At 50.8% G+C, this 12,466-nt stretch overlaps 1 protein-coding gene across 10 annotated transcripts in view; it reads left to right on the plus strand.

Annotated features, from left to right (window-relative positions):
- The window catches only part of SMARCA4 (SWI/SNF related BAF chromatin remodeling complex subunit ATPase 4), an 87,003-nt gene that overhangs the window by 6,535 nt on the left and 68,002 nt on the right, over positions 1 to 12,466 (plus strand). For 7 of the 10 annotated variants that reach the window (XM_060007769.1, XM_060007766.1, XM_060007768.1 and 4 more), the window contains exons 2-5: positions 8,434 to 8,686; positions 10,506 to 10,638; positions 11,640 to 12,038; positions 12,327 to 12,425. In XM_060007769.1, coding sequence (XP_059863752.1) covers positions 8,465 to 8,686; positions 10,506 to 10,638; positions 11,640 to 12,038; positions 12,327 to 12,425 — 853 coding nt within the window. In that variant the 5' untranslated portion in view covers positions 8,434 to 8,464. Of the gene's footprint in view, positions 1 to 8,433; positions 8,687 to 9,937; positions 9,972 to 10,505; positions 10,639 to 11,639; positions 12,039 to 12,326; positions 12,426 to 12,466 lie in introns of those variants that run through there. The other 3 variants (XM_060007767.1, XM_060007774.1, XM_060007775.1) reach the window with 3 other exon arrangements.

Genomic DNA, 12,466 nt, shown 5'->3' on the forward strand with positions numbered 1-12,466 from the left:
ACTAGTGCACCCCACACCGTCAGGTCAGGTGTGGAGGGTTTTCTTAGTCATGGAGTGTGGCGGGGGTGGGGATGGGGGAGGTGGAAATCTCATTTTGTAGTTTAAATGTGACGGATGGGGCTGGCTCTGCTGAAGCCATCCCGCATGGCCACCTTGTACCGTCTGAGCGCCGGGTCATGACTTGACTGCAGTGTTGCTGCTGCTGAAATGTGTCTTCGAACAAATTTCTCCACGCCCCAAAAAACAAAATAGCAGCCATCCTGGGACCAAACTTAAATATAAAGCTGGTTTTTAGGCAAGATGGAAAAAAAAAAAGCCAACCCATGATCTCAGCAAGCAGGTTGCAGAGGGTCCCGATCGCCTGTTGGCAGCCTGTCCTGCCACAGTGGCCGGCCACCACGGTCCTTTTTTATTTCTAAGAGAAACGCTAAGAGTGGTACGAAAGAAGAAACCAGACCTCTGATCCTCAAGCAGGTCTGGTTCCGCATTTGAATGTCAGCATAGTGATTTTGGTGAAGTTGGAAGTGGGTGGAAAATAACACAGTCCCCAGATCCTTTCATCTTCCTCCTTTATTTCCACAAAGGCACTTCCTGGGGCGTCTTTTCTGGGTGTTTATTTCCCAGGTATTTTTTCTGATCCAGGGCTTTTTTTTTTTTTTCTTTTTCCTTAAAAAAGTGTTTTTTAAAAATCTGTTTACAAAAGTAATAGTTAAAACAAACACACAAAGAAAAACTCCAGAAATCTGTGATGTGGAAAGTGTAAGTTCCCCAACAGACACCTCCAGAGAGAGTCGCAGGCAGTTTGGTACATGTTTTCTGGCTTCTGTGCTCGGATTAACGTGCAGAAATTGTTCTTCTTAGCAAAGTAGGGTTTGGGCCAAGCACCCCAAACTTTGACGATGCCTTGTTCCCCTGCTTCATTTTGGACCATCCTCTGTGTCCACGTGTACCGTGTCCCGCATTCATTTTTAATGATGCCTTGACTTGTACAGCATGGACTGTGGGCAGTTCTGGTTGTTCGGCAGTTGGGGGGCTTCTCAGAGAAATTGAGGTGAAATGGCTGAGTACCCTTCCAGACCCTTTGGCCCCAGGAACCTGGGAGTCTGTTTTCATCTCACAGCCTCCTGAACTGTCTTTAGTTTTCAGCTTTTTGGTTCTGGCCCTGGAGTATATTTATTTTCTGTCACATGCCTTCGGGCTACCTGCCCAGAATCCCAGGTTCCGTTCCCCGCTCATGGAGCCCCCAAATACACCTGCCCCTCGGGCCACACACATCTCAATGAGGCTCCCAGACACACACGTGCTAGTGGCTTTGCCATTTTGGCCCCTGCATCCCCTTCTCCTTCGCTTTTCTCGCCTGCTTAGGTTTGGGTTGTCTGTCTGGTTTGAGATGGATTTCTGTGTTGTGCAAAGTTGCCCCACCTCTTCCAGCCCAGACACCAAGTGAGTTGTCAGAGAGGGACTTGTTGCGGGAGTCCAGGCAGCACCAGAAAGCCACCTGAAACCCCCTGAGGCAGCCTTGAGGGTGACCTAGGGGACCCAAGGGCTTTGCTGGAAATGCCAGATCTTTATAGTTTCCTGTATGAGGAGGGCAGGGGTGTTTGGTGATGAGGGAAGAAGGAGTTTGGAGAGAGGGGTGTTCCCTGCCCTCAGATCTTACCTCTCTTCTGAAATTCCTGGCTGAATTTGTCTGGCCCCCGCTGGGTAGGAGCACATTGGTATCCCGTCCCACACCCTCTCTGGCTCTCAGCAGGGCCAGGCCCAGCCCCGCACCTCAGGAAGGGCTGGCTTGATGATGGCTAAGAACAGCTCCTTTGTGCAGTGGGAGCTAAAAAGGTAAGGGAGAGTTTGTAGCCCAAATCCTATTCATTGACCGTCAGGCTGGACTGCGGTCACTTTTGACAGCTGGTCCTCATTTGCACCAAGGCTGTGCTGGCGTTCAGGTAGCTGCTGCTCCTCCAGGTCAGCAGAGCTGCCTTGTGCAACCTCTACTTCCCGAGGAGGGAAGTGAGCCTGTTGTCCTGAGTGCCGTGCGTCCGGAGCGCTAATGGCTGATTTCACCAGCAGCGTGGTAGCACTTGCTGCTGGTATGTGCCTGGTGTGTGTTAGGTTGTGTGACACAGCTAGCGACCCCTGAGAGAGGGACTGGTCTCAGCTCTAGTCTGCAGAGAGGAAACAGGCTCAGGGAGTCCGGTGTTGTGCCATTGGCAGGTGGCAGAGTCCACGCTCAGAGTCTGAGGTCTACTATGGCCTTGGGCTTGTGACTCCAGCTCTTCCATTGACCCACTGGGTGGCCTGGGAGCCTCAGGGACCCCTCTGTCTGGTAGTCCTTCCTCGTAGGGTGGTGGGGCAGGCTCAGTGAGGAAATAAATTCCTGTCCTTATTACCTAATGGGACCACGCCTTTCCCTCCCCTCTCTGACTGGATCTTACCTCCCTGCACTTTCTTTGTGACCGATTAGTCCTCAATAATTGTAAGCCACTAGGAGGCGGGAACAAGTCACAATCCCCCTGGACTTTAAAATATTCCTTCCCTTTCTCTATCTCCATGATCTTGAGGTAGTAAAGTGTCACAGTACTTCTGACACCAAACGTGGGTTTTCCACACCAACCAATTCTGCAGGTTCCTGTGGACACCAACAGGGTGTCCTACAGTTCAATTCAATTCTGACACTACCCAGAGTTGGTGCAGACCTCACAGGTTAAGGGTTCAGTCCCACAAGACTGCCCCCCACTTCAGATGCCAGTCGCAAGTAGTGGGTCCCAAGGTTATCCACACTTCTGTCCAACTTGGTTACAAACGTGGATTCCCATGACCCCCTCATAAGGTTTGATAATTTGCTGTAACAACTCACAAAACTCAAGAAGACACTTATGTTTACCAGTTTATAAAGGATACAGATGAACAGGCAGAAGAAGAGATACATAGGGTGAGGTCTGGAAAGGTCCGGAGCACAGGAGCTTCTGTCCCCATGAAGTTGGGGTGCACCACCCTCTTGGCACGTGGATGTGTTCACCAACCCAGAAGCTCTCTGAATGCCATAGTTTAGGGGTTTTGTGGTGCTTCATCACGTAACCATGATCGATTAACTCAATCTCCAGCCCCTCTCCCCTCACCGGAGGATGGGGTGGGGTGGGGGTGAAGGTTCTAAGCTTCTAGCCATGGTTTGATCTTTCTGACGACCAGCCCCCATCCTGAAGCCATCCAGGAGCCCACCTAGAGTAGCCTCATTAGAGCAAAGGACACTCCTATCACGGAGGAAATTCTAAGGGATTTTGGAGCTCTGTGTAAGATGCTCTTATCACCCCTATCACTTAGGAAATTACACAGGTTTTAGGAACTCTGTCAGGAACTGAAGGCAGAGACCAAATATATTATTTCTTATTGTCACAGGTAGACAAAGATTTCTTAAACAGGACCCCAAAACCATTGACCATAAAAGAACAGACTTGATACATTGAACATCATTAAAATTAAGAACTTCTCTTCATCTCTGGGAGACAGTAATAGCAATTACACATCCCCAATAAAATGTTAGTGAAAGCTTAGAGCCTGTACAAAAGTGGATCTCTTGGTGGCCAGTGAGCATATGGAAAGGTGCAACACTATTAGTCACAAGGGAAATGCAACTTAAAACTGGAATAAGGTACGATTATACACTCACCAGAACGGTTACAAATTAAAAAGACTGACAGCACCAAGAGTTGATTTAGAGGAGCTGGAACGCTCACCCAGCTGCAGCAGGGAGGGCAGTGTATGTGATTGTCATGCTGATTTGGAAAACTGACAGTATCTGCCAAGGTAAAGTTATGCCTCCCTCATGACCAGCAGTTCCCCTCCTGGACACACAAGGAAAACGAGTGCCCACGTCCACCAAATGACATTGTTCACAGCAGCTTTATGTGTGCTAAAACCTGGGAGCACAACATCCGGGAACAGGAGAATTGACAATAGCATCCAACTGCATGGATGCCCCTCCCAGACCTAGCGATGAGCATAAGTAAACTATATGACCCTCTTTTCTTTTCTTTCTCCTTTTTTTTTTTTGGCCATGCTGCACGGCATGTGGGATCTTAGTTCTCTCACCAGAGATCAGACTCGCACCCCCTGCAAAGGAAGTGCAGAGTCCTAACCACTGGACCGCCAGGGAAGTCCCTGACCCTGTTTTCCGATTGAGTTCAGTAACAGGCAAAACTAACCTACAGTGAGAAAGTCAGAACAGGAGTTTCACCGGCAAAGGCCCCTTCTGAAATGTTGGAAGTGCTGTGTCTGATCTAGGATTCATCCAGCTGTATACCTACGATCAGGGCACTTTAGGTATGCCAGAACTCAAGATGCCCCTCCTCAGTACTACACCAAGCACCTGAGAGCCGCTCCCCAGTTCCATTTTTCTGTTCTCTCCACCGCCATGCTGTAGGACTGCCCTCCTGTGTCCACACGTGGCACAAGCATCAGCCCCTGGTGGGGCTTTTGATGGAACCCTACCTGCTTTGCCGCTCAGGATGGTTTTGCATTGTGTCTGCACTTTTTGGATCTCCTTTACTGTCGTTTCCACGTGTGTCTGAGCTTTCAAGTCCAGAAACGAGTTTGCTGACGGTGGCTCCGAGCAGTTACCTGTTTCATTGCAACCTGACCCTTCAGAGGTGGCAGCTTCTGAAGGAAATGCAATTTAAAAAGGGTTTTGTGAAAGCCCATGCTTCTTGAAGGCGAAGGTTGCCATACTCGGGCATGAAAGTCTTTTTCGCTGCCCTCCTGTGTCTTTGGTGAGCTGCTTTGTGTCGCCGATGACGTTAGTGGTGCTGTGAGAGGAGGCAGTTAATTCCTAGAGGGACCTTGGGCAGAGCTGTCTTTCCAGAGGCACATCGGTTCGTCTGTCTTTAGATAGGAGGTGGTGTGGATTTTATTTTGCTGTCAGTTTCAGTTGGCTTGACTTCGAGTGGAGACCTCCAGGTGAGAAAGAAACCATGAGCTGCCAGGTGCCACAGGTTCCTTAAGGAGGTGCAGGACTATTGTCCCTCTTCCCGCCTCAGCAGTGCTCTGTGGACCCGAAGAGAGGGCCTGTGGACACAAAGGGCCCAGAAGGGAGCCCCGAGGAGCCATCGTCCTCAGTCCAGCCATGGCCACATCCATATCACTCGGCTGCCCACTTGGGAAGTGTGACTGCTGGTGCATCCACCCTGTAGACAAACCCCTGGACCAGAGGTTTCCAACTCTAGAATCAGCATTTTAGCAAACGAGATACAGGGCACAGACCGCTGTCACGTGGCAGGGCAAACAGCATCCTGTTTGTGCGACAGAATGTGTGAATATTCACATGGAGCTGAATCAGGTCAAATTTCTTTTTTTAATTGAGGTATAGTTGATTTACAATATTATATTAGTTTCAGATGTGCGATGTGATTCAAACGTTTTTGTACATTATACTCCATTTAAAGTTATCATAAAATATTGGCTGTATTCCCTATGCTGTACAATATATCCTTATAGAGTATTCATTTTATACATAGTAGTTTGTACCTCCTCATCCTCTACTGCCATTTTGCCCCTCCCTCTCCTGTCTCCCCACTGGTCACCATTAGTTCTCTATATCTGTGAGTCTGTTTCTGTTTTGTTATATTCATTTGTTTTATTTTTAGATTCCATATATAAGTGACAACAGAGTATTTGTCTTTCTCTGACGTATTTGACTAAGCATTATACCCTTCAGGTCCATCCATGTTGCAAATGGCAATATTTCATTCTTTTATTATGGCTGAGTAATATTCTATTGTATATATAATATTCTATTGTATATGGCTGAGTAATATTCTATTGTATATATCTATGTATATAGATACACACATACCACATCTTTATCCATTCATCTGTGGCTGGATACTTAGGTTGCTTCCATATCTTGGCTACTGTAAATAATACTGCTATGAACATTTGGGTGCATGTGTCTTTTCTGCATATATTCTTGTCTCCTTTGTTGTAGATTAATTGACCATAAATGTGTGGATTTATTTCTGGGCTCTCTATTCTGTTCCATTGATCTGTGTCTGTTTCTGTGCCAGTGCCATACTCGTTTGATTACTCTGGCTTAGTAGTATAGTCTGAAGTCAGGGAGCATGATACCTCCAGCCCTGTTCTTCTTTCTCAGGATTGCTTTGGTAATTCAGGGTCTTTTGTGTTTCCCTACAAATTTTAGAATTATTTGTTCTAGTTCTGTAAAAAATGCCGTGGGTATCTTGATAGGGATTACACTGAATCTGTAGATTGCCTTGGGTAATTTGGTCATTTTAACAACACTGATTCTTCCAATCCATGAACACCGTGTAACTTTCCATCTGTTTGTGTTTCTTCAGTTTCTTTCATCAGAGTTTTAGAATTTTCTGAGTACAGGTCTTTTTGAATCAGGTCAGGTTTTGCTTCCAAATGAATTTGTCTCGAATTTATTTTTTTTTTCAGTTTGATTTTTTTCCTTGAGCGTGTTGGGTTTTGGATTTATGTGGAAGGGATTGTGAGCACATGTCAGTTCTCCAGCACTCCTGTTAGGTGTATTTAAGGTCCAGCACTGAGGCTTCTTGAGCTTTGGAGGAGATCAGGGATGCCGGGAGGATGGAGGAGTGTTTTCTCATACGGTCAGGCGTGTTCACCAGCAGGCAGGGGTGACAGCTGCTGGTCCTGGCTCTGCCAAGATTTCTGACCCTCTCTATTCCAGTTATTTAGTCATGAAACTGGACTGAAGAAGTTCGGGCTTTTGATCTGTTATCCAGGAAGATATACCCCCACCTTTCAAACGAAGACTTTTTTTTTTTTTTTAATCAAGAGAATTAAAAATGTTCCTGTACTTTTTCAAGATTTAGTCTTAGAATCAGGAGAGCCCAGTAGAGCTTATGGGCAAAAAGATTCATTCCCCAAACCAAAAAGTCCAGAGAAACAAAAGTAGATTTGTGGCATGCCAACAGGAGAGGGGCTTTTGATAATTAATAAGGACCTACTTTAGAGCACAGGGAACTCTACTCAGTACTCTATAATGGCCTATATGGGAAAAAAATCTAAAAAACAGTGGGTATATGTATATGTACAACTGATTCACTTTGCTGTACAGCAGCAAGTAACACGACATTGTAAATCATCTATACTCCAGTTTAAAAAAAAAAAAAAGAGGGGCTTTTAAATAACTCAGGATGCATCAGGACCAGGGAACTTGATGGAACTGCTAGAATTTGTGTCTTGAAGACTGTTAAATGATGAAAAGGGTTATAGGTATGATTCTCTGAAGAGAAAGCTGGCCTAGAATGTGCTGAGTAATTCTGTAGAGCGAGTGTCTGTGTGTGGAATAGCCTCGAAGGAGAAGCACTCTGGAGTGTGGCCGGGTCCCAGCGGGAGCACCAGTCAGCTGTCCATCCTGAGAGGGCTCCATCGCCACAGCTCTGGGGGTCTCTGGGGAGCTGCAGCCCTCTCTCCCCACACGTACCCCCTCACCCCACCCTGCTGGGCGGGAGGGGTAAGGAGGGCAGGGCTGCTTCTTGATCTCTGCAGGGCCAGCAAGCACTTCACCTCTGTGTCTGGTAGGACGGTGGGTAATTTTAAGTTTCTGTATTCTTTTTATGTTTTCCAGATTTCAGCACTGAGAATGTATTACTCCTGACAGTCATGACAGATTGAGGGTTCCCTGAAAACTGAACCCTTACTGTAGGGAGCACTTATAAAATGTATCAGCTCACAGACCAATCGTAGCAGTCATAACTTGCCAACGTCATTGGATATTTTGTTACCTGAGTTCTGGATCTTGTGGAGGCTCGGGGTCATAGTTCCGGGCCTCAATTTTTAGTTTACAGCACTTGAATATCACTTTTGAAGTATTTGACGTATCAGAGTGCCATTAGTCCTGTAATATTTCTCTTTAAAAGAGCCTACTTTTAAAACTTAAATTCATGTATTTTAAAGGAAACTTGGTCTCACTGCCTTAAGTGGAAACCAGCATTACTTGCTATGAATATGTGTTTTAGTTGAATTAACGAAGGTCCCGTCAGATGCTGTTGCCAGCAAAGGCTTTGAGCCTTAGTCACGTTCTTCTTTTTTCTTAAATAGGAAGATGAGCAAGTGTTGGAGTGATGTGAAGGGTGTGTCAGCACTGCCCTGAGACGTCCTCTCTGTTGTAATCAGAAAGATACCAGGGGAAGTGAGGCAGTATCACCTGGTGTCCCCACCTCCTGAGTCCCACCCCTTCCTCGGGGGACTTTGATCTGATTTTGGGTGCCTGATGTATCACCTCCTCGGAGAGGAATGGAGGAGAAAGGACTGGGGCACTGGGGGTGCCCGTCCAAGGCACCAGCTCCCTGTCAGATGGGTGCTCTGACATGACTGTGTGTGATCGTCCTTGACCTGCCCTGACCCACCCAGCCGATGGCTGTGACCCCCACGCTGACTGGGACTTTCTTCCAGCAGGAGACCACTATCCGCAGCTCCCGTGAAGATGTCCACTCCAGACCCACCCCTGGGCGGAACTCCTCGGCCAGGCCCTTCCCCGGGCCCGGGCCCCTCCCCTGGAGCCATGTTGGGCCCTAGCCCAGGTCCCTCACCCGGCTCCGCCCACAGCATGATGGGGCCCAGCCCAGGGCCTCCCTCAGCAGGACACCCCATCCCGACCCAGGGGCCTGGAGGGTACCCTCAGGACAACATGCACCAGATGCACAAGGTAGGGAGCCCTGGGCCTGCTGCCCCACCAGCTGGGTCCGCACGATCAGAGACGGGAGGGGAGCAGCAGCACACCCTGGCCTCCACTGTGGGCCAGCAGCCACCCCACCCTGTGTCTCTCACACCCGTCGTTTTAGTAGTGAATTAAGAATGTCCAAATCCTAAAAGATGGCTTACAGCCCATGGTTTCCCCCACTCAGGCTGCTCGGCTCACCCGGGTAACTCACAGAGCATAGCAGCAGGTGCCCTTTGTCCCCACTTGATCCTGTACTCGGGTGCCATTGTCTTCACCACGTACCTGAGTTGATCAGTGGTGCTTTTGCCAGTGAGATGGAAAAAACCTCTTTTAACACAAATGGTTGCCCTCTCTCTTTGCATTCCTGGGCGGTGGTTGAAGGAAATGAGGAAATACCCTCTTATGGATAGTATTTTGCCCATTTTGCAGACGAGGAAGTAAGGTCTCAGAGAGATGGTCACTCAGTGAGTTGGTGGCAGAGCCACCTCACCCCTCCGGCCCTCCCAACCCCTCAGGCATGTGTCACATCGCTGACCTCCCACACAGTGCAGTGACCCCTTCCCCTCCCTGCCCTCCCCATCCCCCATATATTTCTGTCAACTTCGATACAGTATCTGTCTTGTCACTTCCCTTTTGGGAAGCTGTTGGTGATCTCCCCCCATCCCCCCACCCCCCGCACACACGCTGACTGAGGCCAGCTTCTCCTCTAGCACCATCTCCTTTTCCCTCTCTGACCATCTTGTTTCTTCCTCCTGGACACTTGACCCATGTTTGTCAGATGCCTGCCATGTGTCTGGCCTAGGAGCTGAGGTCCAGTGGTGCCCTTCACCTGCCTGCACAGAGCTCCTGCTCTGGGGGAGGCGAGCCCATCAGTCAGCTCCACCAGCCCAGGGAAGAAGGAGCAGAGGGTGGGCCCCACCCAGGGTTCTGCTCAGCATCCCGAGGGCCCCCTGCTTCTTCTGCTTGTGAAGCTGGCCCTCGTGCTCCTAGCCCGGTACCCTCTCGTCCTCCTCTCACGGCACACACTGAGCTGTAGCTGACTTTGCTGGGCCAGCTATTAGACCGGAGAGCTGGATGTTTGCATTAACTGGGCCCACAGAGGGCCTGGAAGGGTCTCGGAAAATGTCCCCTTTCCCAGCCATTCCGTAGGGGGAGTGCTCAGTGCTGAGCATCAGGAGGGAAAATGTGTGTTTCTGTCCCACCAGGATCTGATCGAGCCTCCGCGGAGGGGCAGAACGATGCTGCAGACAGCCTCCCTCCCAGCTAGCAGGTGGGAGGCCAATCTCGGATCAGTGAGGACATTTGACATACTGTTACCATACTTCATGGGCAGGAGTTACTGCCCGTCTCTCTGATTTACAGTCTCCCAGGCAAGAGGGTCCCCCATCCAAAGACTTGTGGTCACAAGGTCATCTTGTGACGATAAACAGGGAGCTTGGTATCCCAGCTAAAACTGCTCCTGACTGGGAGCTATGTGTGTCCTTTCCTTGTGAGATTTTGGCTGTCTGAAACTGTGTCCTCACCCTCTCCCTGATGTCCTAGTCCAGCTGTCCCCTTGCCTCTAGACCACCAATCTGCAGGTTCCCTGGGTGGCATTATTTCATGCACCTGCCTTGACACCCAAGTAGATGTTAGGCCCATGTCTTGGACCTAAGCCACTTGGTCATGTTGGTGGTTCAGTAAATGCCATGGCGACTTTGGATGGGCATTGTTAGTGACATTGAAGTCCTCTCATTCAGCGCCTTTCTGTGCAGCCTCTTCCCTTCCCGCCTTGCTGATCCTGCCCTGTTGTCCACTCTCGTAGCCAATGGAGTCCATGCACGAGAAGGGCATGTCGGACGACCCCCGCTACAACCAGATGAAGGGGATGGGGATGCGGTCGGGGGGCCACGCCGGGATGGGGCCCCCGCCAAGTCCCATGGACCAGCACTCCCAAGGTATGGTTTCCTTTCTTTTCTTTCTTCATGTTTGTTGCCCTCTGGAAGTCCCGAGGTCATTTTCCTAATTGGATCACCCATGCATGGATTCAGAGGACCTAGGGCAGTTGAGCCTCATGGGAGACCCTGCCACAGAGGGCTGTTTAGCTTGGGCTTGTCTGGTGCCCTGTTCAGGGCATCTTTTCTTATAGCAGCCCCAGGAGAGCGGATACTGGTGGGACAGAACTGTGTTCAGCGCTGGGTGTTAGACAAGCCCTGGGCAGGATGGGCTCCTCGGGATAGCCGCTCTGGTGCCACCCAATGCAGACTCCTGGGATTTCCCTGACGGTCCAGTGGTTAGGACTTGGTGCTTCCACTGCCAGGGCGCTGGGTTCGATCCCTGGTCGGGGAACTAAGATCCCGCAAGCCGCATGGCACAGCCGAAAAATAAAAAAAGAAGAAGAATTGCAGACTCCTGGGCTCTGCCCTGCTCCAGACCTGCTGAGTCAGAATCTCAGGAGGGGGCCGGGGCTCAGCTTTAACAAGCCCTACAGGTACTTTTCTGAACAGGGAGGTTTGAGAAGTGATGGGGTACATGGCTTCCTGTCACGGGGTGGGAAGCTCAGGGGCTCCGCAGGTAACGGAAGTGAGAGGAGTGGGCCTGGCCAAGCCGAGGGGCAGGGGGGCAGGCCCAGAGAAAGCCCGGATCTGTGTGACATCTCAGCTTTAATCGTTGGCAGGTTACTGAAAGATGGGCCGAACCAAACCAGCTGTGCAGGCTGCCAACCAAGCTGCGAGCGTGTGCCCTCTGGGTGCCTCTTGTTTGAATCATGAGAACGAAACCTCAGGGTAGAGGCCCGTGTAATCACGAGAACGAAATCTCAGGGTAGGGGTCCGTGTAATCACGAGAACGAAATCTCAGGGTAGGGGCCAGTGTAAGCAGGCAAGGGTTCCCGTCTCTGCCTTAAAAATTACTGGACATGTGCTGCCGAGTGACCGCTCGGATCCACGTTTCCCCGCAGGTTACCCCTCGCCCCTGGGTGGCTCCGAGCACGCCTCCAGTCCGGTTCCAGCCAGCGGCCCGGCCTCAGGCCCGCAGATGTCGTCCGGGCCTGGAGGCGCCCCGCTGGATGGTGCTGACCCCCAGGCTTTGGGGCAGCAGAACCGGGGCCCGACCCCCTTTAACCAGAACCAGCTGCACCAGCTCAGAGCTCAGATCATGGCCTACAAGATGCTGGCCCGGGGGCAGCCCCTCCCTGACCACCTGCAGATGGCGGTGCAGGGGAAGCGGCCGATGCCCGGGATGCAGCAGCAGATGCCAACACTACCTCCACCCTCTGTGTCCGCAACAGGACCTGGTCCCGGGCCCGGGCCCGGCCCCGGTCCTGGACCAGCACCTCCAAATTACAGCAGGCCTCACGGTAAGGCCCATGGCCCTCAGGGTAGGGAGGGGTCTCAGAGCAAACTGACAGGAGTGTGGGCATCAGTGTTGGGCAGATCTGGACTCTGCCGCCCATCAGCTTCCCCGACAGCAGGGTTGCTGTCGTGATAAATGTTGTTTCTCCAGCTGCCCCCTTTCTCCCCTGGTGCCCACAGTGAGGGGCTTGTTGTTGAGTGTGTCCCCTGGAGCCAGGGCTGCCCAGGGAGGCAGGTGCAGGGAGAAACACAGGACGCGTTTTATCCTCTTGTCCGTTTCTCCCTGCGTGCAGGTATGGGAGGGCCCAACATGCCCCCTCCAGGACCCTCAGGTGTGCCCCCCGGGATGCCCGGCCAGCCCCCTGGAGGGCCTCCCAAGCCCTGGCCTGAAGGTAAGTTCCCTCTGTTCTGGTGACACGTGTGTGCCCTGACT

The sequence above is a fragment of the Delphinus delphis genome, chromosome 3, assembly GCF_949987515.2.
Source record: "Delphinus delphis chromosome 3, mDelDel1.2, whole genome shotgun sequence".
Taxonomy (NCBI): Eukaryota; Metazoa; Chordata; class Mammalia; order Artiodactyla; family Delphinidae; genus Delphinus; species Delphinus delphis.